This window comes from Hippocampus guttulatus, chromosome 9 (genome assembly GCF_054856545.1).
Source record: "Hippocampus guttulatus isolate MCC_2025c chromosome 9, RoL_Hgut_1.0, whole genome shotgun sequence".
Lineage (NCBI taxonomy): Eukaryota > Metazoa > Chordata > Actinopteri > Syngnathiformes > Syngnathidae > Hippocampus > Hippocampus guttulatus.
Window position 1 is genome coordinate 457,091 of NC_141269.1, and position 19,257 is coordinate 476,347.

General features: G+C 50.9%; 2 protein-coding genes across 5 annotated transcripts; both read right to left on the bottom strand.

The window, feature by feature from the left end:
- Positions 1-715: 715 nt before the first annotated feature.
- taf5l (TAF5-like RNA polymerase II, p300/CBP-associated factor (PCAF)-associated factor) lies at positions 716-7,708 on the bottom strand. Of its 2 annotated transcripts, none has more exons than XM_086119229.1 (6): positions 7,575-7,708; positions 5,812-5,956; positions 4,788-4,892; positions 4,020-4,366; positions 2,542-2,946; positions 716-1,887 (listed from the first exon to the last, which is right to left on the bottom strand). In XM_086119229.1, exons 2-6 carry the CDS (start codon positions 5,951-5,953, stop codon positions 1,087-1,089), a joined length of 1,800 nt encoding a protein of 599 aa, XP_085975355.1. In that variant the 5' UTR covers positions 5,954-5,956; positions 7,575-7,708; the 3' UTR covers positions 716-1,086. The 2 variants fall into 2 exon arrangements, with proteins under 2 accessions (XP_085975355.1, XP_085975354.1); XM_086119228.1 differs by having other exon boundaries at positions 2,542-2,965.
- An 836-nt stretch (positions 7,709-8,544) lies between these two features.
- On the bottom strand, positions 8,545-19,194 carry vps54 (VPS54 subunit of GARP complex). Of its 3 annotated transcripts, none has more exons than XM_086120733.1 (23): positions 19,025-19,194; positions 17,267-17,430; positions 16,821-17,062; positions 16,649-16,736; positions 16,522-16,556; positions 16,160-16,285; positions 15,549-15,934; positions 15,282-15,408; positions 14,660-14,767; positions 14,528-14,583; positions 14,348-14,444; positions 14,005-14,267; positions 13,691-13,826; positions 13,007-13,188; positions 12,826-12,938; positions 11,749-11,812; positions 11,563-11,668; positions 10,945-11,032; positions 10,749-10,870; positions 10,588-10,668; positions 9,835-9,942; positions 9,664-9,758; positions 8,545-9,479 (listed from the first exon to the last, which is right to left on the bottom strand). In XM_086120733.1, exons 2-23 carry the CDS (start codon positions 17,418-17,420, stop codon positions 9,374-9,376), a joined length of 2,883 nt encoding a protein of 960 aa, XP_085976859.1. In that variant the 5' UTR covers positions 17,421-17,430; positions 19,025-19,194; the 3' UTR covers positions 8,545-9,373. The 3 variants fall into 3 exon arrangements, with proteins under 3 accessions (XP_085976859.1, XP_085976858.1, XP_085976857.1); XM_086120732.1 differs by having other exon boundaries at positions 16,522-16,559; XM_086120731.1 differs by having other exon boundaries at positions 16,522-16,559; positions 16,643-16,736.
- Positions 19,195-19,257: the final 63 nt, after the last annotated feature.

Here is a 19,257-nt window from a genome sequence, read left to right on the forward strand (position 1 = left end):
TGTCATTAGTGCTTTGTATTTATATATAGTTATGGTGTATTAGTTGAATGCACAATGACCCGCACCCCGAAAAGAGATTTAAAAGGAGGGCAGGAGGAGTTTTGAGGGGGGCAGCATGCATGCAAACAGTGGCTTCACGTTGAAGTCCGCCGTGGGCCGCAAACCTCTGTGGACACCGTTGGTGATGGTGGGGGACTAGCTTCCGTGCATATTTTCATCAGGGGAAGGTCGAGATAGCAGATGTTGTTTTGGTAGCAGGCTGCCCAATTAATGAACAAGTTGGGATGAAAAAACTAGGTGTCAAATGGCGCGTTCATTGCGATTAATTAATAACAAGCATTTTAGTGCGTTCAAAATTTTAATCGCGTCCACCGATATTTTAATCGCTTTATTTTTTTTTGTTCGATTTTAAACTTTGGAGATTTACAAAGACAAACAAAACGCTGATATTCCCCCTCATTCGTTGTCGAAACTAAAAGTTGCAGGTCGGACTTTAACGAGTCTCAAATACAACAGAAAGTAAGTGGCTAGGACGGAATCTGTCCGAGTCTGCTGAAAAACAATCAAATGCTTTCTAATGCCACATTTTTCTTTTATCTTTTGAGCTGCCTCAATAATGTCAAGAATTTAAAATGAAAATAGGGGTTTTCTCAGTCATTTTTAGATGGGATTAAAATGAAATTAATTAGATCAATTAATTACAGACCCCAATTAATTGATTGCACACATTGTTTAATCGCCTAACAGCACTATACAAAACAAAACAAAAAAACAGCCCCAAAGAGAAGTCTTGCAAAATGGCAGCCGCCTGAGATGGATGAACACCGGAATCTGCTTCTTTGCTATTCCACGAGGGCAAGATGGCGCACAGTGAACAGAAAACGTTGGCCTTGAAAAGCCAACGCCAAGAGAAAGTTGTTTGGCCAGGATGTCGCAGTCACGAACCAAAGGCTCGTTTGGCCCCTCGTCTGCACAAGCGTCCGCAAATACGTCAAGCGAGGGCTCAGCCGCTCCGGCGACGATGTGAAACGTGCTCACCCGAAGGGGGGGGGGGGGCAACGCACGCCTCGCCCTCTAGGCTTCGCTTTACTCCCTCGCGCCGGCCGTCACCATCAGCAGGTTGCAGGCCATGAACTGCACGCTGAGCACGTTGCTGGCGTTGCCGGCGTAGGAGCCCACCAGCTCGGCGGAGGCGCCGTCGGCGGGCGCGGCGGCGGCGCCCCCCGCCGACGGCGCGCCGCGCACATCCCACATTCGCACGGTGTTGTCGGCGGACGAGGACGCCACCAGGCTGCTGTCGGGGCTGAAGGACAGGCCGGTGACGGCGTCCGAGTGGCCCCGCAGGTCCTTGAGGAGCGCCCCCGAGGCCAGGTCCCACAGCTTGACGCGCTGGTCCTCGCCGCCCGAGGCCAAGTACTTGCCGTCGGGCGAGAAGGCCAGCGCCAGCACGGGCCCGCGGTGGCCGGTAAAGAGGCGCACCGAGGCCCCCTGCTGGGCGCTCCACAGCCGCACCGTCTTGTCGCTGGAGCCGGTGGCCAGGTAGTTGGAGTTGGGGTGGAAGCGGACGCAGTCCACGTCGGCCAGGTGCCCGGCGTAGACGCGCAGCGGGTACGTGCGCGAGAAGGTCCAGAGGCGGGCGCTGCGGTCCTGCGACCCGCTGGCAAAGTAGAGGCTGCACGGGCTCACGTCCACGTCCCACACCGGGTAGGCGTGGCCCTGGTAGAGCGCCGTGTTGGTGAAGCTGCCCAGGTCCCAGTAGCGCACGCTGGTGTCCTCCGAGCAGGACAGCAGGCCCGAGCTGTCCGTCAGGAAGGCCGTCCGGAACACGGGGCCGCTGTGGCCGCGCAGCATCTTGATCTCGCTGCCCGAGGCGTCCTCCTCGTCCATCTGGGGAAGGCGGGGGAGGGGAATAAAAAAAAAAAAAGCCGGGGGGGGGGGGGGGGGATTATGAAATAAATTCCTTCGGGACGTGGAGGCCCAAACATCAAAAGACAATGGAACTGCTTTTCTGATCAGGGCTTACTTTCGATCTTCAAAAATAACACAAAGTGAAAGAAACAACTGAGATTCTTTTCATGTCATTTCACGAAATAATTAGCGTCCATAAAGTGCGACGGAAATGAAAATGATTGGTTCATCGAGTTACGGTCAAGCATAAAAGATTTGTCAAAAGAAACTATTTGACAGAAATGTTGCGAGAGTTGCTTTTTGGAAATCATCATCCTGAACTCATTTGCCATCGAGGAAATCTTCCTGAAAAAAAAAAAAAGATTCACATTTTGCAATTTCTTTGTCAATCCAGTTTGAGATTGATTCATTTCTTTCAAAAATATGAAACAACAAAAAAAAAGTCAAACGCCTCGACCTTCCTTTTTGATGATATCAACGATTCCTTGACTCACGGCAAATAATTGCAAAACACACAACTTGACTCAAGCATTTTACACGAATCAAACGAGTGGCTTTTGTCCGACCTTCACCTTTGCCCAATTTATTCTTTCTCGGGGAAGAAGAAGGAAGGCGCAAAGCACCGGTACTCACGTCCTCCTCCAGGACGTCGCAGGCCAGGCGCACCCGCGACACATCGCTCACGTGCGGCTTGGCCTTGAGTTTGCGGGCGCGGAGGCTCCACAGCTTGACGGCGGAGTTGTCGAAGCCGGCGGCCAGCAGGCGGCTGTCGGGCGACACCTCGGCGGTGTTGAGCAGCTGCTCCGTGTGCCGGAAGGCGTAGAAGCACACGGTGGTGAGCGAGGGCGGACCCTCGCGGACTTTCTTGATGCAGTCGCGCAGCGCCTCCAGGGCCGCCTGGTTCTGCTGCTCGCCTGCCGCCGCCTCGCCGCCGTCCGCTCTCGCCCAGGTGAAGTTGGGGGCACCGGCGCACGGGGCCGTCCCCGCCGCCGCCGCCGCCCCGTAAAGCTGGTAGTCGGTTCGTTTGGAGGCGCTCACCTATGGAAAGCGGGTGGGCCTACTTTTGATCGAGATGGCGCTTTTACGAAGGCCGCAGATGTCAACGATCGCTTTCCCGAGAGCGGATCTTTGGAAATCCGACATTTCAAGCAAATTGCGACTGATATCAAATCTACGACAAAGAATGTCAAAAAAGAGAGAGCCAGGATTGAATTCTTTCAAAATAAAAGGGGGGATGTACCTGTTTATGCACATGCGTGCAGGCACACTACTAAATACTACTACTACTAAACGGTGTGCAAAGGGTGTCAAATGTAACATTCTTAGAGCGGTGATTATTTTGAAAATACATTCTTTGACCGTCAAAACAGAGACGAAAGTGGACTTTTCTCAAAATTCATGTGCGCACGCGCGCGTCATTTGGTTTCAACCAATCGGCACCGACGTCATCTTTGATCTATGACAACAGCTAAGCTAAGCTAAGCTAAGCTAGCCGAGACGACACGACGCTCGAAGACGGACGGACACGTATTTCTGCTCATCTCTGCGTTTCCCTTTTTGTCCAAATCGATATACTTTTTGGACTACAACAACTGTATTGTCGGCGGTGTGCAAGCATGTTTATATATAAAGAGACGAAAATCTCTTTACTGTTACTAGCGTCAGTGCCTCGACATGGCTACGCTTGTGAAAGCAAAACAACCAACTCAAACGCGTGCTCGTTCAATGTTGTCAACTCGTATCCGGATTAATTTGAGGCCATTTTTAGCTCAATTTTCATGAAAATTTGAAAATCCGCAGGACTTTCATCACTGATCGAAAGCAGATTCTCATGACTGTCGTCGTTGCTATTTTACAGAACAAACGCCGCGGTCGGATGCCTGAGCCTTCACGAAAGCAAAAATCACTGGCATCAAGGTCACTGTTGCCACGAAATCTATCTTTGATCAAAAAGCTTGTTTGCTTGTCCAAAATAGGTGACTCCCATGAAAAAGTTGAACCGCGAATGACACATCGCCGTCGTTCGCCGCCAAACCCGATGACGGCGGAGCGGAAAGACTCGCGCGCGGCGTTCACGCGGCAAAGACGGCGAACGAGATTTGCGCGCTCACCTCCAGCTGCAGGTGCGCCGCGAGGACCCCGCAGATGGCGCCGTTGTCGTCGCTCTGCAGGTAGCGCAGCAGGTAGCCGTGGGCGCCCTCGCCGAGGCGCACCACGTACTTGTGCTCCAGGAAGGCGGCGAGGCGGGGGCTGGCCGCCGCGTCCGCGGCGCCGAGGACGTGGCGCAGCTGCTCCACGGTGGCCCGCTGATCGGCGTCCTGCAGGAAGGCGGCGTGGAAGCGCGCGTAAAAGCCGTCCGCCGCCGACTTGAGGCCGCAGCGCACCATGTCCAGGTGGAGGTGGACGAAGAGCGGGTAGAGGAGCGCGCTCACTTCCTTGGCCCACGAGATGTCGGCTTCTGAAGCGCCGGACAAATGACGAGTTCAACTCCCGTGTCGAGGTCACGCTGTCCGTTGATTTCGGGCGCAATGAGTGACAACTAATCGGTTATGAAATCATCATTTGGGATCATTGATTGTTGGCGTCGTCCGCTTCCATGAAGCATCCCAGAAAGAAATTGGATAAAATTTGCTATTCCCAAGTGGAAATTCGGAGCAGCCGGACATGGAATTGAAAACCAAAAAACAAAACGGATCAAAACGATTCATCAATTTTCAAAGATAATGAAGCCATTAATTTGATGATGATGTCGAATAACCGCTGCGCCACGCCAATTACAATGCCGACCTTCACTTTGAACTGCTCTAATTGCTTTTTTGGCGACGCGACAACGCCGGCGCGGCGAGGCAAGCGCGCGGGATGCAAAACTTTGGTCCTACCTGACAGGAAGCAGCGCAGCCTGGCGTACTGCGACTCGTATTGCTGAGGGTCAGACTGGCACGGCGCCGCCGACACCACGTTGGCGCACCCCGACTCGCTCTGGACTGCGCGCACGCACAAGGACACACACACACACACACACACAGGAATCGGCAACGTTCATGGAAAAGACCTCAAAAGTTACAGTCGTAGATACTGGGAGTAGATACTTTTTGATGTTTCCGCTGCAGGGTTAAATTCGGTTAGCATTTTTTTCTCCAATCAGTTTTAATGAGGATTTCCAAGCGGGTTTGATACTTTTTATTTTTTCGAAAATGCTTCGCCTCAGTTGGGTTTTATGAGTTTTAGCATTGGTTTTAGTTTTATATAAATATCTATATCCATAAATCTACATCTACATATATGGAGTATTTATTGATTTGTTGAGTCCAGAAAAGACCACAATAAGTCAGCATAATGAAATGTTCAATCTACTTTCTTCGATATGGCCGAACAGAAATATTGAACTCATTCAAATGAACCGCATGCATGAAACTAATTGACAAAGACGAAAGCGAAGGACATTTTCACTAGAATTTAATATTAAGGTAAAACATTTCAACTACTTGTTTTTTTGAAAGATGAAATCTTAGACAATAAAATAATTTCTTCTATAGATCGCTTCCTTTATGAAAAAAAAAGCTTGTCCTTCCCTGCTGGAAACTAATAATTGAGGGATGTTATAGCACCACCTAGAGGATCTTCTTTGGACCTGCAGTCCATGTGTCGCCTCGATTGGACAACCGCATCCTGCGTTTCAGAAAGGTGACTTGAGGCAGATATATCATGACATATGTAACTAAAAAAATAAAAAATAAAAATACATTTAAAAAAACCCTAACATATTTTTTTGACTTTAAAAGTAAGGTCAGATAAGCAAAGTTTACGATTCTTCCCAATATGAGAATACGAGATGGATGTGATCCATCTACAGTATGTATAGCGTATTACCGTATTGTTATTATTATTATTTTTAAATCTTACCGGTGAGGCTGGCAGCCATCTCCTCAGCCGTCTGGAAGAGTTTGGTGGCTTTCAGGGAGCCGTCGGCCACATCCACATACTGCCTGCGCTTGAGGTACTGAGTCACGGCGTACTGGATCTGCTCCGCGCGGACGCGCTTCATAACCTGCCGGCAAAAACATCCCCACGCTCAGGATCACCGATGCATCGGCATGAAGACGCAAATTGGCAGACCAGATCAGGGCGATCGGCGGCGTAGCCGGGTCGAGCACATATTCTCGTCCAGAACCTTTTCCGTCAGTCTCGGAGTTTCAAGTAAGTGACTGACCTGGCTGCAGCAACGTTCACCGCGGTCAGTAGCGCCGAATCCACGATCATAGAATTCTTAGGATCTTTTTTTTCTCTTAACGATTCATGGGGAAAAACTATTTGACAGATGAATGGCTTGTTCAACAAACGGTTCGTCGCAGCGCTGAGCCAGACCTTTCTTTGCATCCACTTGACACGTTTATCACCCTGCTTTCTTCTCATCTGTTGGATCGTTCCACGACTATGCCGTTTGCCTTCGAGCCGTCCGGCCTTCAGCTAGTGGCCAAGGCTAGCGACTCCTCCGCTGCCGTGGCACTCCTAACATGATCCACATTTTAATTACCACCACCGGATCCTTAGGAAAGCGCCATATTGAACCAAAGCTGCTATGTTCTAAATTATGAGGAAAATAATGTCAAAAAGTATCGATTGATGCTGCGGGTCAGACTGACCTGTTCCAAAGTTGTACGCCAGTCAATGGCCGTGAGGCATGGCCCCCACTCAAGATCTGAAACGCTGCAGTGCATGTCTGCATCATTCAGCTCACCACTACAGAGATCCCTCACTATGTTGCGGTTTGTTTATCGTGGCTTCAGTTCATCGCGGATTTTTTCAAACGTATTCATTAAAAAATAAATAAATATATAAGTCCGCAAACGGTCCGCAAGAAGCAGCGAAAGTCAGCAAAACAACAGCGAGTCACATAGAGCAACATATACAGTACTACATGTATATGTTTAATGTATTTTGTTATTCATACACTAACCTAACTTATACATGTTTAAATCTATTAGTATACAACGTTAAGTAATGTTAATTACTACAAAATTGACTTCTACAAGCATTGTATACCATTAAATGTGGCCGTATAAATATTTTTTATACTCATACACGTGTACATGTACCCATGGGGGGGGGGGGGCTCGCAACTTCTCGCATTTTCGTTTATCGCGGGTTGTTTTGGTCCCCATTAACCGCGATAAACGAGAGATTACTGTATTCGTCGCTAACGATGGCTCGTGTAGAACCGGTGACCTCGTTTTTCATCACACCTTTTTCAAAATTTCGAAAACAGAATTGATAGTTGCCAGTCCTCCCCTCGAGAAAACGTCTGGGTAACAAAGGCCAACTTTCCAATCCCTAAACGCATCATTTAGTCTCCTGTAGATTTGTCTATGCTCCAGCCGAATGGGATGTAAACGAGTTGAACCCGCACGCGCATTTATGGGTTGGACCCGCCGCATGTTTGATTATTTTCCGCCACATCCAAGGCTAATTCAAACCATGTTCTCAACTACAAACGACGTTAAACCAATCTACATATGTAGTGTAACAACTCCCGAAGGTCGTTATTCCCGACTTTCCGTTTTAGTGTGTGTGAGGTCGAGGAGCTAACGGCTAACTTCTTTCCTCCGCCAGTGGGCTCCGACGTTTAGCGGGCTTTTTAAATGCACCGGTCACCGGCTTCAACTCACTGCATCCCCCTCCGGTTCCCTCAACGATCCCCGGCTGGTTCCACTCCGGTCGGGCTCAGTCGAACAAACATGACGAGTTTCTCTTGTGCTCCATCCAGTCGTCCCGCCTCCGGCTCAGCCTCCATCACACTGACGTTCCTGCTCCTTTGTTGTTCAGCGCAGGTGTGCACAAAACTTTTAAGACTCACTACTGACCCCCTTGGACTGGAGTGTGAAGCACAACTTGTCTGGACACGGTGACCAAACCCTTGCTGGCCAGAATGTATCAATATCAAGCCACCGGCGGCCATCTTATGTTGCCAATCGTAAAACCCGCCGGGATGATTGTAGTTCAAGCAAGCCATTGCATTTTAACACTTGATCCTTCGCCTCAAAATCATTGAAACGATCGTTGCAAATGACGCTCTCCGCTGTCATTTACCGCCATCCTAAATATAACAAGTTCAGTACTTTTTAAATTACTTTTCAAATCTTCTCGCCCAAATCTGGCTCACATAAAGTCATATCAGTGGCCCTTGTTCATCCCATTCTGCGGATTTGGTCCCGCTGGCTCCTTACCTTTAGCCAACAGTCTTCAACTTGGCTCTTCAACTGGACAGGGATTTAAAATTGGAGCGGCAAATGGATGCCGTTGTTCAATCCAGCTTCTTTCATTGTAGGCAGCCGGCTAAAGTAAAGCCTCTCCTTTCCCAAAAGCACATCTCGGCTCGATTACTCTCATGCGCTTGACGATGGAGTCAGCCAATCCTCCATGAAGCGCCTCCAGTTGGTCCAGAATGCAGTTGCTCCCCTCTTGACTGGTATTTCTAAGAGGGAGTAAAGAACTCTTACTCTGGCATCCCTTCACTGGCTTGGCTCGTCCCTCGTCTCTGCATCATGAGTAGGTTCATGCCAGGTTCAAGCAAGTCATGTGTCATCATTTACGAAATCGGAGGCATCAAGGAGCTTTTCAATGACGTCACACAAGATGCACTTGGAAACGACGACTCCTTCGTTCTTGTTTATTTGCATCAGCTCAGAAACCTTCAAGACATACGCATGCGTGCGCACAGACACGCACGCACACACACACACATAAGCCAAGTCTGTTCGACGCACAGTTGTGTAGAGGCACATTGATGACGTGCTGATTCAATAAAGTATATTCAGGTTTGAAGGAGAAAAAAAAAAGATCACAAATCTGCAAATTGTGAAAAGAATGTCCCAATTTTCCTGAGATGCTGCGGTGCACTTAAGGAAAAGTCAGTTTGGTCCTCAGCTTCTTGATGGGGGGGGGGGGGGGGGGGGGGGGGGGTTGTCCTACGTTGTCATGACAACGGTCTCTCCGGGAGGGGTGGAGGGTGGTTCTCCAAAATTGGGGAATTCTTTTTGCTAAGGTCACATGGTCAGTGGGCAACGAGTTGCTAAATTATGTGCGACTTAGTCACATCTCACTAGTTGGCATGTTCATGAGGAGTCGTAGCACACAGTTGTCAATTAGTGCGGCTTTGGCTCACTAGTAGTGCTGTTGTCCTACTATTGAGGACAAAGAGCGTACTAGTACCTGGACCCTAAGCGGGATATTGAATTTTTGGACTCGTTCATACTAATCGCACGAGTAGGCCAAAAGTGACGCTTGTAGCGGAGCAAAAATGTTGTTGTTCTACTCGCGGCACCGGATTGTCTTTACACGGGAGGGCACAGAGTGTTCCAGAAGTTGAGCTTCCGCACATCCACCGAGTGCTCAGGCGGCTTTTCCCTCAAGGACGTCGCCGCTCGTCCGCCATCTTGTTTCTGTTAACGGCAGCGTCGGCAGAGGGTCACCTCTTCTGCTCCCAGATCTCGGCCATGTTGAGGTCCAAAGTCTCGAGGTTCTTGAGAGCCTGCACGTTCTCCGTGTAGAAGGCCACGTCCACCACCACCAGCCTGAGAATACACGCCGACAGTCCGCACTGATTTTAAAAGGACGGGCGGGTACGGACAATGATGTTCCACTCCTTTCCACTAGAGGGCAGTGTTTGCCCTGATCAGCAAATCAGCAAAAGACTGACTCCACGCAATGTCAATGGACCCGTAACGGATAACGTTGCAGAGCGTACGAGCGACTTACCCGTGCTGCGGCCCGCCGTCGTTGACGACGCCGAGTCGAACCAGCTGCCTCTTCAGGTTCATCTTCAAGCTGAGGTTGATCCGGTCAAATAGCATCTACAAATACGCGCAAACATGCGTCAGCCGATTGGTCGCGGGAGGCCCAAACGGGAAGCGGCGTTGCACGGCGTACCTGCGTCTGCTCAGGCGGCAGGAGGTCGCTGATGGCCTCGTGCATCTTGACCATCTGCTTGCACACGTTGCGGAAACACGACGACGGCATCGGGGCCTTCACCTCATACTGCGCCAACGCCGTAACAGGAGGGGGAAGAAAAAAAAACGAAAACAAAGAATGACAGGAGGGAGGGAATTCAGGATTCACTCTCGCAACGATTCAAATTTTTTGAAATCTTTTAGTTATTTTTTTTTTAACAAAATGAATGACTCATTATATATAGAACCAAGAGATGCTGCATTTGGTGACAAACGGTAACTTTACCCCCCCCCCCCACCTCCTAAAAAAAACATTTGACTGTCTCACTACATTTTTGTTTGGTTATCCCGTGTTTTGTTCATGCCAGAACTAAATGTGAAAATAAATCAACGTACAATAGATTTGACTGTAATTACAATTCCTTTTGTGATAAAAAATGTCAACACTTTGTTTTATTTATATACATTTTTTACATGGATATTTGATAGATCTATTTTAAGCGGTCGACTGGTTAGCACGCCCACTTCACAGTGCAGTTCAATTCGGGCCCCCGGCCTTCTCCTGTGTTTGCGCGTTCTCCCCGTGCCGGCGTGGCTTTTCTCACGTAGCTCAGATAAAGGGTGGACATTTTAGCAGTTGAAATTGATTTTCAAATATTTGGGATTGATTTTAAATCAATTTCGGGTGAATCGTTACATCCTGAACAAGAGGGGGGAACTGGCATGTCTGTACCTTGGTCAGAACCTTCTCAAAGATGCCGTCCATGATGGCCACCAGCTTGGCCCAGATCTCGGCGACGTGGTCGTTGTAGTCCTGCAAAGCGCGCGCGCACGTGCCAATGAACGGGAAGCGGGTGGCGCGTGTGTGTGCGACGTTCGCGCCGCTGCGGTTACCTTGGTGATGTGGTCAAAGTGCCTGAGGACGTTGGCATGTTTGGGCTGCAGTTTGCTCTCAAAATGTCGCCTGATGACGGGAATGTAGAACATCACCAGCTGCAGGCAGCGCGATGCTAACGCTAACACAAACGCACAGCCGTCAATCTTTGCCGTCGACCGATGCGGGCGCGCGTACGCGCGGGCGTGCGCTCACCGAGGTTTTTGGTGGTGATGGTCTTGAGGCCGACCACCTGCAGCGCTCCTGCACCGAGAACCAGCTGACAGCTGCGCGAGTTGAAGTGCTGCAACACACATCGAGGGGTGCGACGAGCCATTATTTTAATTATCAAATAATATGTTGAGTATTTTCTCGATGGATCGCACAAAAAAAGTTTTTAAACATTTTCATTGCCATATTAAAAAAAAAAAGGGACATTACGACAAAAATTGTTCTGGATGACTGTCATGCGGTTGAATTTATAGTTAGCCAATCCTCCATGAAGCGTCTCCAGTTGCTCCAGAATGCCGCAGCTCCTACTCTGGCATCCCTTCACTGGCTCCCTATTTTGGGAGTTCTTTTGAAGGCACAATGATTTCTTTTCCAATCTTGAGATGGCCCGGGCCCCACCTTATCTCTCGGAGCTCCCTGCCCGCTTCCTCGGTTCTGCGGAGCAGACACTAGCAGAGGTAGCGAGAACTAAGCGGAGGGGACGGAGACTTTTCCGTTGCCGATCCCTCTCTTTGGAATGATCTCCCGCTGAACTTTCAACAAGACTTTTTTTCTTTTTTTTTTTCCCGCCGAGTAAAAACATGACCTCAAAAGCGTTCTGACCTTGAGGAGGTCAGCCAGACGTGTTAACATGTCGGTGGCGATGGGCGGGATGTCGTTGACACACTGGCAGTATTCCAGAAGGATCCGGATGAGAAGCAGCACCGTGCTGAAGACAAACACAAAGCCGGTAAGAACGCTGGCTCTTTGCTTCTGAGCAGGTCACGCGACTCCCGCCGCCGCACCTACCCCACCACGGCGTATTTGTGGCCCTTCACGACCAAGAAGTCAGCCGGCTTCCTTTCATCTGGACCTGCGATGTCACCAAAGAACTTGTCACGGCCATTGTTTAGGAAGCGCGCTACGAGAACCTGACTGACGTGGATTTTGGGAGGCCGATTCCGATATTTGGAAGAATAAAGGTCAGGTAACTGATAAAGCGGTCCATTAATCGGTCTCACTGGAGAGGTCTCTTTTTGTAAATTTCCATCTGTAGGGCACACCGAGTTAGATTCAGATTCAGAAAACTTTATTCATCCCCATGGGGCAATTAGAGTTGTGCGAGAGCGGCTTATTATAGAGACAGTTGTTTTTTTGCATTGAAATAAGACTGAAAAAGTGGGTGTCGTCTTATATTCGGGGTCTAGACATCATACCCTTTCACGACGCTAGATGGCGCCAGATATCATCGAAGCGAATGCTGAACTTGACTCCCCAGGCCAAAGTGAACCCGTCAAGAAGAAGAAAAATAAAAATAGCGGTCGCATGAAGAAGAAAATAAAAAATAGCGGTAAGAAAGAAAAGAGAAGAAAATAATAGAGGAGATAATAGAAAATGGAGAAACGTAGCGACAATCTGGAGAAAAGTGGGTCGAAGATCGGCAGTCCTTTCATATTTAGCCAGCTTGACAACAGAGAGAAAATTCTGCAAAAATTGGAACATTTTTTCAGAGAATATTTGTTTGAACGTAGGCACGGGCTTATAGTAGATTGTGACGGTATGAGAACCACGAGCAAAAGTATCATGCGACTAAATCGTGGTATTCAAATGAGGAAAAAAAAAAAAAGTTAATGATGAACTTGAAAGAAGCTGCTCCTTGACTCAACTCTGCAAGCTGCTTTGCAGTCACGTCTCAAAACAAAACAAGAGCTCATTACCGGCGACAGACAGTATTTAAGTTGTCAGCGCATGCCTATTTGAATGTAATTCGGTTCGCGTTTTGTTGTAAAAGAAAAAAAAAAAAAAAAGGGGGGTGGGGACCTTTAAAAAAAAAAAAAAAGAAGCTAATATCACCAATACCGACACCAATATTGTGCTGGTGGCTACCTGCCGCTTTGCGCACCGCCAGCGCAATGGCGCCGCCCGCCATGGAGTCCGCCAGCTCCTGAAACTCGGCGGGAACTTCCGCCTGCTTCCAGCGCTCGTTATCCAGCAGGAGACTGCGGGACACATTGGCCCGCGGTCGTCAGGATGATTGCGGCGATCGCGGCGGTCGCCGGTCGCTCACCTGAGTTTGGTCTTGCGCTCCTCGTGGAAGCGGTGGACGAAGCGGTCGGCCTGACTCTGCAGCGCCCCCCGCAGGGACACGCTGCGCCTGCCGCACAGCTCCTCCGTCTCCTTGGCGAAGGACTCCACCGCCACGGAGAGATCCACAAACTCGGACGAAGCGATGCGCTCCAGAGAGCCGTCCTGTCGCGGACAAGCGGAGAGTGTGCGATACCGGACGCAGTCGATGGAAGACGCGAGAGCTACAGCAGCGTCGCTTCTCCAGACGAACACTTCAATTCAACACTTGAACAATTATTTTATTTTAGAGCGAGACGATTGTTCATCGGAGGCCAAAAAGAAAGAAATTAATTCATTAAAAAATAATGCCACACACACTCCAATGGAACCTCGAGAACTCTGCCCAAGTCATGGAGCTGCTCTGATCCTCCACGACCTGGACGAAAAATACACCTTGTTCTTCAATCATCATTTCTCAGCCCAAACGATGTTTTGCAATTTTCACATTGGATGCGGTCAATGGAATATGTGAGAAGAACATTTAAAAATGAGGTTTTTGTTTGGAATGAAGTTTTTTTTTTTTTTTTTTAATGATTGCAGGTTGGGGGATTAATCGGTTTGATGTACTGTATAAAATTGAATGAACTGAAATTTGGGAAAAATAAAGCCCCAAATGTTTTGGTACCTTGGCCCTGGCAGTGAGGAGCTTGACACAGCGATCGTGGCTGATGTCGGAGGCGGCGCGCAGAAGCTCCTGGATGCTGTTTAGCAAACGGTTCAGCTCCAAGTCAGATGGTATCGCGTCATCGGCAGTGTTGTACCTGCATCGGTTTTAACAGAACAAAACCCGTTCAAGTCAACACACCCTCGAGTACTTCCGCTCGAATTTGTGACCATCGCTCATTCTGGCGTGCCAACGGTTTTTGATTGGCAGTTCTTTTTTCTTTTTAGACTTTGCCGATTTCCATTTTCGGGAAGTGACACTTGCGTGCGACCTACGTGAAGTTCTGCCCTCCGGATGCCGAGTCGGCGCCCGGCGACCCGGAGGGCGCGGCGGCTCTGGCTCGGTGGGCGTCGTGGAGGGCGTCGCTGATAAACGGGCCGTCGTGCGTGAGGTAGGCCAACTCGGCGACGTCCCCGCACATGCCGGGCGCCGCCTCGTGAGGCTGACGGCGCTCCGGGTGGGTCCTCCCCGCCGAGGAAGTCTTCTGGGTGGACTCCAGAACTTCCGAGACCACCGACCGGATCACGCCGAGGGTGGCCTGGGAGAAGACAAGAACACAATCTTGGTTCTCCATCGGAAAGAATCTTTGAATAATAAAAAGCCGAAGCGGTGACTGACCTTCATCCTGCGGAGGAAAAGCAGGAAGCGCTCAAAGACGTCCTTGAGGAGGTCAAACCACTCAGGGAAGGTCATCAGACGCATCTGCTCGGCCAACCTGGAGGCGGGAGAAGCGCCCGCGGGCGTGACGTCATCGGGATTTCGGCGTCGGCGACGCACGCCCAGACCGCCGCGACTTACTTGGTGACGACTTCCGCGTCGACGTCGTCAATGGACAGGAGTCGCTCGGCGACGCACTGTCGACACAAATGGCGGTCACTTCCCGTTGCCACGACAGCGAGGACAAGCCCAAAAAAATCGCAGGGGTCAGACCTGGGACACGACGGCCTTGGCCGCCGCCGTCATCTCGTCGCCGTAAATGTCCAAAAAGTCCAACTTCCTCTGGCGCAGCAGGCCAAACACCAGCGACCGAAGACGCTCCTGCACACACACACGTCACGTCATCGGGATGCTTTCGATGGACGGGGAATGCCACAAACAACGCAGACAAAAGCAATCGATGGCAGAATGATCATCGCTGGATCGGGAGTGAGAAAAATTCTACGACCCCAGCTCGCTCAGCTTTGACATGATCACATGTTGTGGAATAATTCTTGCATTTAAATTTGTGACACAATGTGATCGGGAGACAAAGTTATCGATGACCGACTGAGCCATTGATTTCCATGCGGTCACGCCGGCGCGACAGCGAGTGCTGTACAAAAAAAAAAAAAAACGGTGCAGCGACACACTCCGCCCCCACCCCAATCGATGGAGAACTCTTCATTGCGCTGCCTTCTCGACAGCAGTTCAAGCCCCAAATCCACTTTCCAAACTGGCCGCTTGGCAAAGAACGCGATCGTTGCTCGATTGAGTTCCGTCAGAAGCCGGACTAACCTAGATATTAGAACTCAATTGCGCGTTGTGGATTTGTTTTGTCCATCCCAAAACAGACCTTCTCCAGGAGCTGCGTGTCGTCCCTCAGGTTGCGGCCGAGCTCGCCGCGCGCGTACGTGCTGAAGTCCTCCGCCATCATCTTGTCAATCAGCTTCTCCAGCTCGCACAGCTGAGAGCCCAGATGCCTGCCCGGATACAAAAAGTCCTTTCACACATCAATCGCATCTCCGACGAGTTTCAACAAATTGGGAGCCCCTCAAGATGTGGTCACGGTAAAAAGGCGGACAAGCGCCCGCGAGCGGCCCCGGCGCCGACGACGCGTCACCTGAAGCTGTGGATGCCTCGCAGCTCCTGCTGCAGGACCTCCTTGGTGGTGGCGATGAGCTCCAGCGCGCCCACAAACTCCGACGTGGAGAGCAGCAGCTGCACGGTGGGCTGCGTCTGGTGCACGGCGGCCATCAGCTTCAGCTTGCCGTGCAGCTTGACGCAGTTGCTGCGCGCGAGGGCGGCGCGCAGGGCCGCCAGGGGGCCCCGGCACATGACGCGGTCGATGGCGGCGGTGCGGCGCCGCAGCGCGGCCACCGCCGCCCGCGTCTCCCTCAGGCGGTCGCGCAGCTCGCGCTGCGACGACATGGCGTGGAAGAAGGCCTCCGAGCGCAGCGAGATCTGCCGCGCGATGCTCACCTCCACCACGTCCAGGTAGTGACTCAGCTGCAACACGCAAAAGGACGAGGACCCGAGTTCGCCTTGGGTTATTTACAACCGTGGACGGGAGGCTACGCAAGTCCAACGTGCGCCCAAAAAAATGTCCATTTAAAAAATAATAAAAATCAACAGTCGCGCGTCGAATTTGTCAAGTGCTAGTAAAACAACAACAAGAAAATCATTTGGGTCCAGATCGATGTTTGAAAAACAAAAGAAGCGCGTAGCCCCGACCTTCTCCTGAAGCAGTTTGGAGGACGCCACGTCGCGGCCGCCGCCGCCGCTGTTGAAGTGCGACCACGGCAGGACGGCGTCGAAGGTCGACGGCTCGTCCAGGGCAAAGTCGGGCTTCAGGAACATCTGAAAAGTGGCCGCGGTCGCATCGAAGGTTGTCGATCAAGGCCGCGGGAAGAGCCCGCTTGCTACGGGGCGCTCGGACTTTCTAAAGCTCCGACAAGCTTTGCGATTGTTTGGGATCTTTTAGTTCCAAAAAGGAAAAGTATCAAGAGCAACGGCAAAAATCTCAACATTTGCGGTTCGCGTCTCGCGCAAGCTGACAGGACAGAAGCCGAAGAAGACAAAGGTGTTTTTTTTACCTTGGGGACTTGCTCCAACTCGGCTCTCGACTTATCTGCTAGACCCAAAAGGAAAAAACAAACATACTCAATTTAGTCACATGACCAAAGCCCGCGCCATGGCTTCAGCTCGTGAACAAACCGGAACCTTGGTTGGTGCCGGTGCTGCGGACGGCGTCCACAAAGTCCTCTTTGATTGGACAAAGAGCCTTGCATCGCTTGTGGATTTTTTCCCTCTGAAAGCCCCGCCCCCCAAAAAGAGAGAGTTAAAACAAGTCTGCTTTTAGACGGAAAGAAAAACCACAGCCGCCGAAGCTCACCTGCGCGCTCTCCTGCAGGTAGGCGCCAAAGTGCTCCGGCGCGACGTTGCCGAGGCAGAAGGACGGCATCACCTCCGTCTCGCCAAAATCCAGACCCCAGGTCTTGGTGAAGAAGTCCGACTCGCGTTTGGCCAGCCTCGGGTCGTTGAGCGCCGCCGGCAGGTTGACCTTGGAACTGTAAACCGTCCAGCGGTCGTGCTCCGAGACCACCGACGGTCCCTCGCGCAGGCCCCGCCCATCGCCTGCGCGCGGGGGTTAAAATGACATCGTCATCTCGTCGCACCGGCGATGCGTTCGAGAGTCGGCGTGGTTTATTGCTCGGTTCTCGCACGCGAGCGGCGTTGAGCGGATCGCTACCGCCTCGCACCGGTGACGCGTTTCGCCGTCATCCTGAGCCATTTCCGGCGGCGACGCATTCAGGCGAGCGTCACGCCATTTGTTCTTACCGGTGGGCTCTTTGGGGCACACGTCGGGCAGCGAGAGGGCGGGGCGGCGCCGGGAAGGGGAGGGGCGGAGCGGCGGAGGCTCCCGCTCCTTGCCGAAGGGCCCGTCTCGGACGGCGGGCCGAGGCATCGCCGAGGAAACGGGGCGGGCCGCCATGAGCGGCTAGCTGCACGGAGAGACAACGCGGGGGTTGAATTCGACCTGCCGATGCATTCCGGTGCCATCGGACGCTCGCGTGAAGTACAGCAAAATGTAAGAAAATGGCACTCACAAATGACATCGACTGTAGAATTGGTGCCGATATCCGCCTTTAAGGAGCGCGGCCTAGCGAGTCCCAACAGACCCGCGTAGTGTCATTTTGGGATTTGAGTTTGATTTTTTTTTTTGGTCATGTACAGGAAATGGTGAACGTGGCTCTCCTTCCCCACATGCCGAGGCAGTGCAGGTGGTACCTATTTTTGCAGGTTTTTTTAACTTCACCTGAGAAGGCCGAGCTCGAAATTGCTTGCACAAAACCAAGCGACCACTCGCTACTTGAAAAACTGTCGGTCAAGCTGCCACCGCACTTGTGACATGAGCATACCTGTTTAACTCATACGGTTTAGCCATAGTTCATACGGATTTTGTGGTGAATCTTACGTATACGGATTCTGAAAATTTCCGTTTTTTGCCCCCCCTCCCCCAACAGGTAGTTCCGTTTGCTTTTGCCCAGAATGGTGCTCGTCGACTCGAATGCTTTCATTTCCGGAATACAACTCTGAACACAGGAATGCCACGAAGTAGAATGATGATTAGACATTAACCAGACATTGTATTATGGAGATCTACAATAAATATCATTCAACACTTCGTGGGTTTTATGCTGCTGTTATTTTGACATATAAAATGCTTTGGTATGTTATAAGGATTTTTTGCTCTTTACAAGGATTTTTTTTGGTAGTTTATACAGGTTGGCGCTCCGAAAAGTTGACAGGTATGCATGAGTAAAGTCGAATCGAATGCAAGTCTTGTCAAACGTTGACGAGCGGGTCGTGTGACTTTGTTTGTTTGTTTGTTTATTGAACATAAAACATATATACAGTAATAATTTGACAGAAAATAAGGTAGATAAAAAAAGTAAAAAAGCTTTCTTTTTTTCCTTTCGCAGCTTCCTGCTGTCACGGCCTGAGATCGCTGCGAAAGCACAAACATTCGGATACAAGGCAGACTCTTGATCTGAATGCGCCTTTGAAAACAAACTGATGTCATTTGTCGTAGACGCAAAGCAAGAAACGTCTCTCGCATTAAATTGGATAAACGTTGTGATCTTTGGGGGAGCTCGAAGTAATTGGCTTCGATCGCGTTATTGTTGTTCACGTGATCGTTGTTTCTATGATATGTGACTGGAAATGTGTCCTTTGGAGTTCGCGTTGAACGCCGACTCGTCAATGAGGACGAGCGGCTGTAGCATTAGCACGAGCGTTAGCGGCGCGGCTCTCGCTCCGCCGCAGCCGACGCTCGTTAGTCCGAAACGTTTCGAGGCGGCGACGCAAACGCAAAGAGTTTGTGTCAACGCGACGACGAGCAGCCTCCGCGTTCGCCTCCGGGTGACGCCGCGTCGATGTCAGTCGCCGAAGCTAATGCTAAAGCTAAATGCGGCGGTGTTTCCGCGTCCCCGGACGCGAGCAGTTTAGCCGCTCGGCTAAACTAAGCTACGCCGAGCTCTCCAAAGTGCCAGTCGGCGGTCAAACGAACCGCGTCTTAGTGCTCCCTTCACCTACCTGTCGTCGCAAGCGGGACAGCGGCCGTGGTCGTTTCCTTTGTCGCTCGACATCACACCGACAGGCGAGGACCCGACGCGGGAGCAAGCGGCTACGAACGCATCGCACGCGCTGGTTGGCAACCGTCGCTCGACGCTGGAGCGCCGGCGGCGCTTTCTTCCGTCAGCAGATTGTGCGGGCGCTTTGCTGCCGACTGCTGGACTAGCGTGCAACTGCACCGGTCGCGTATCTGC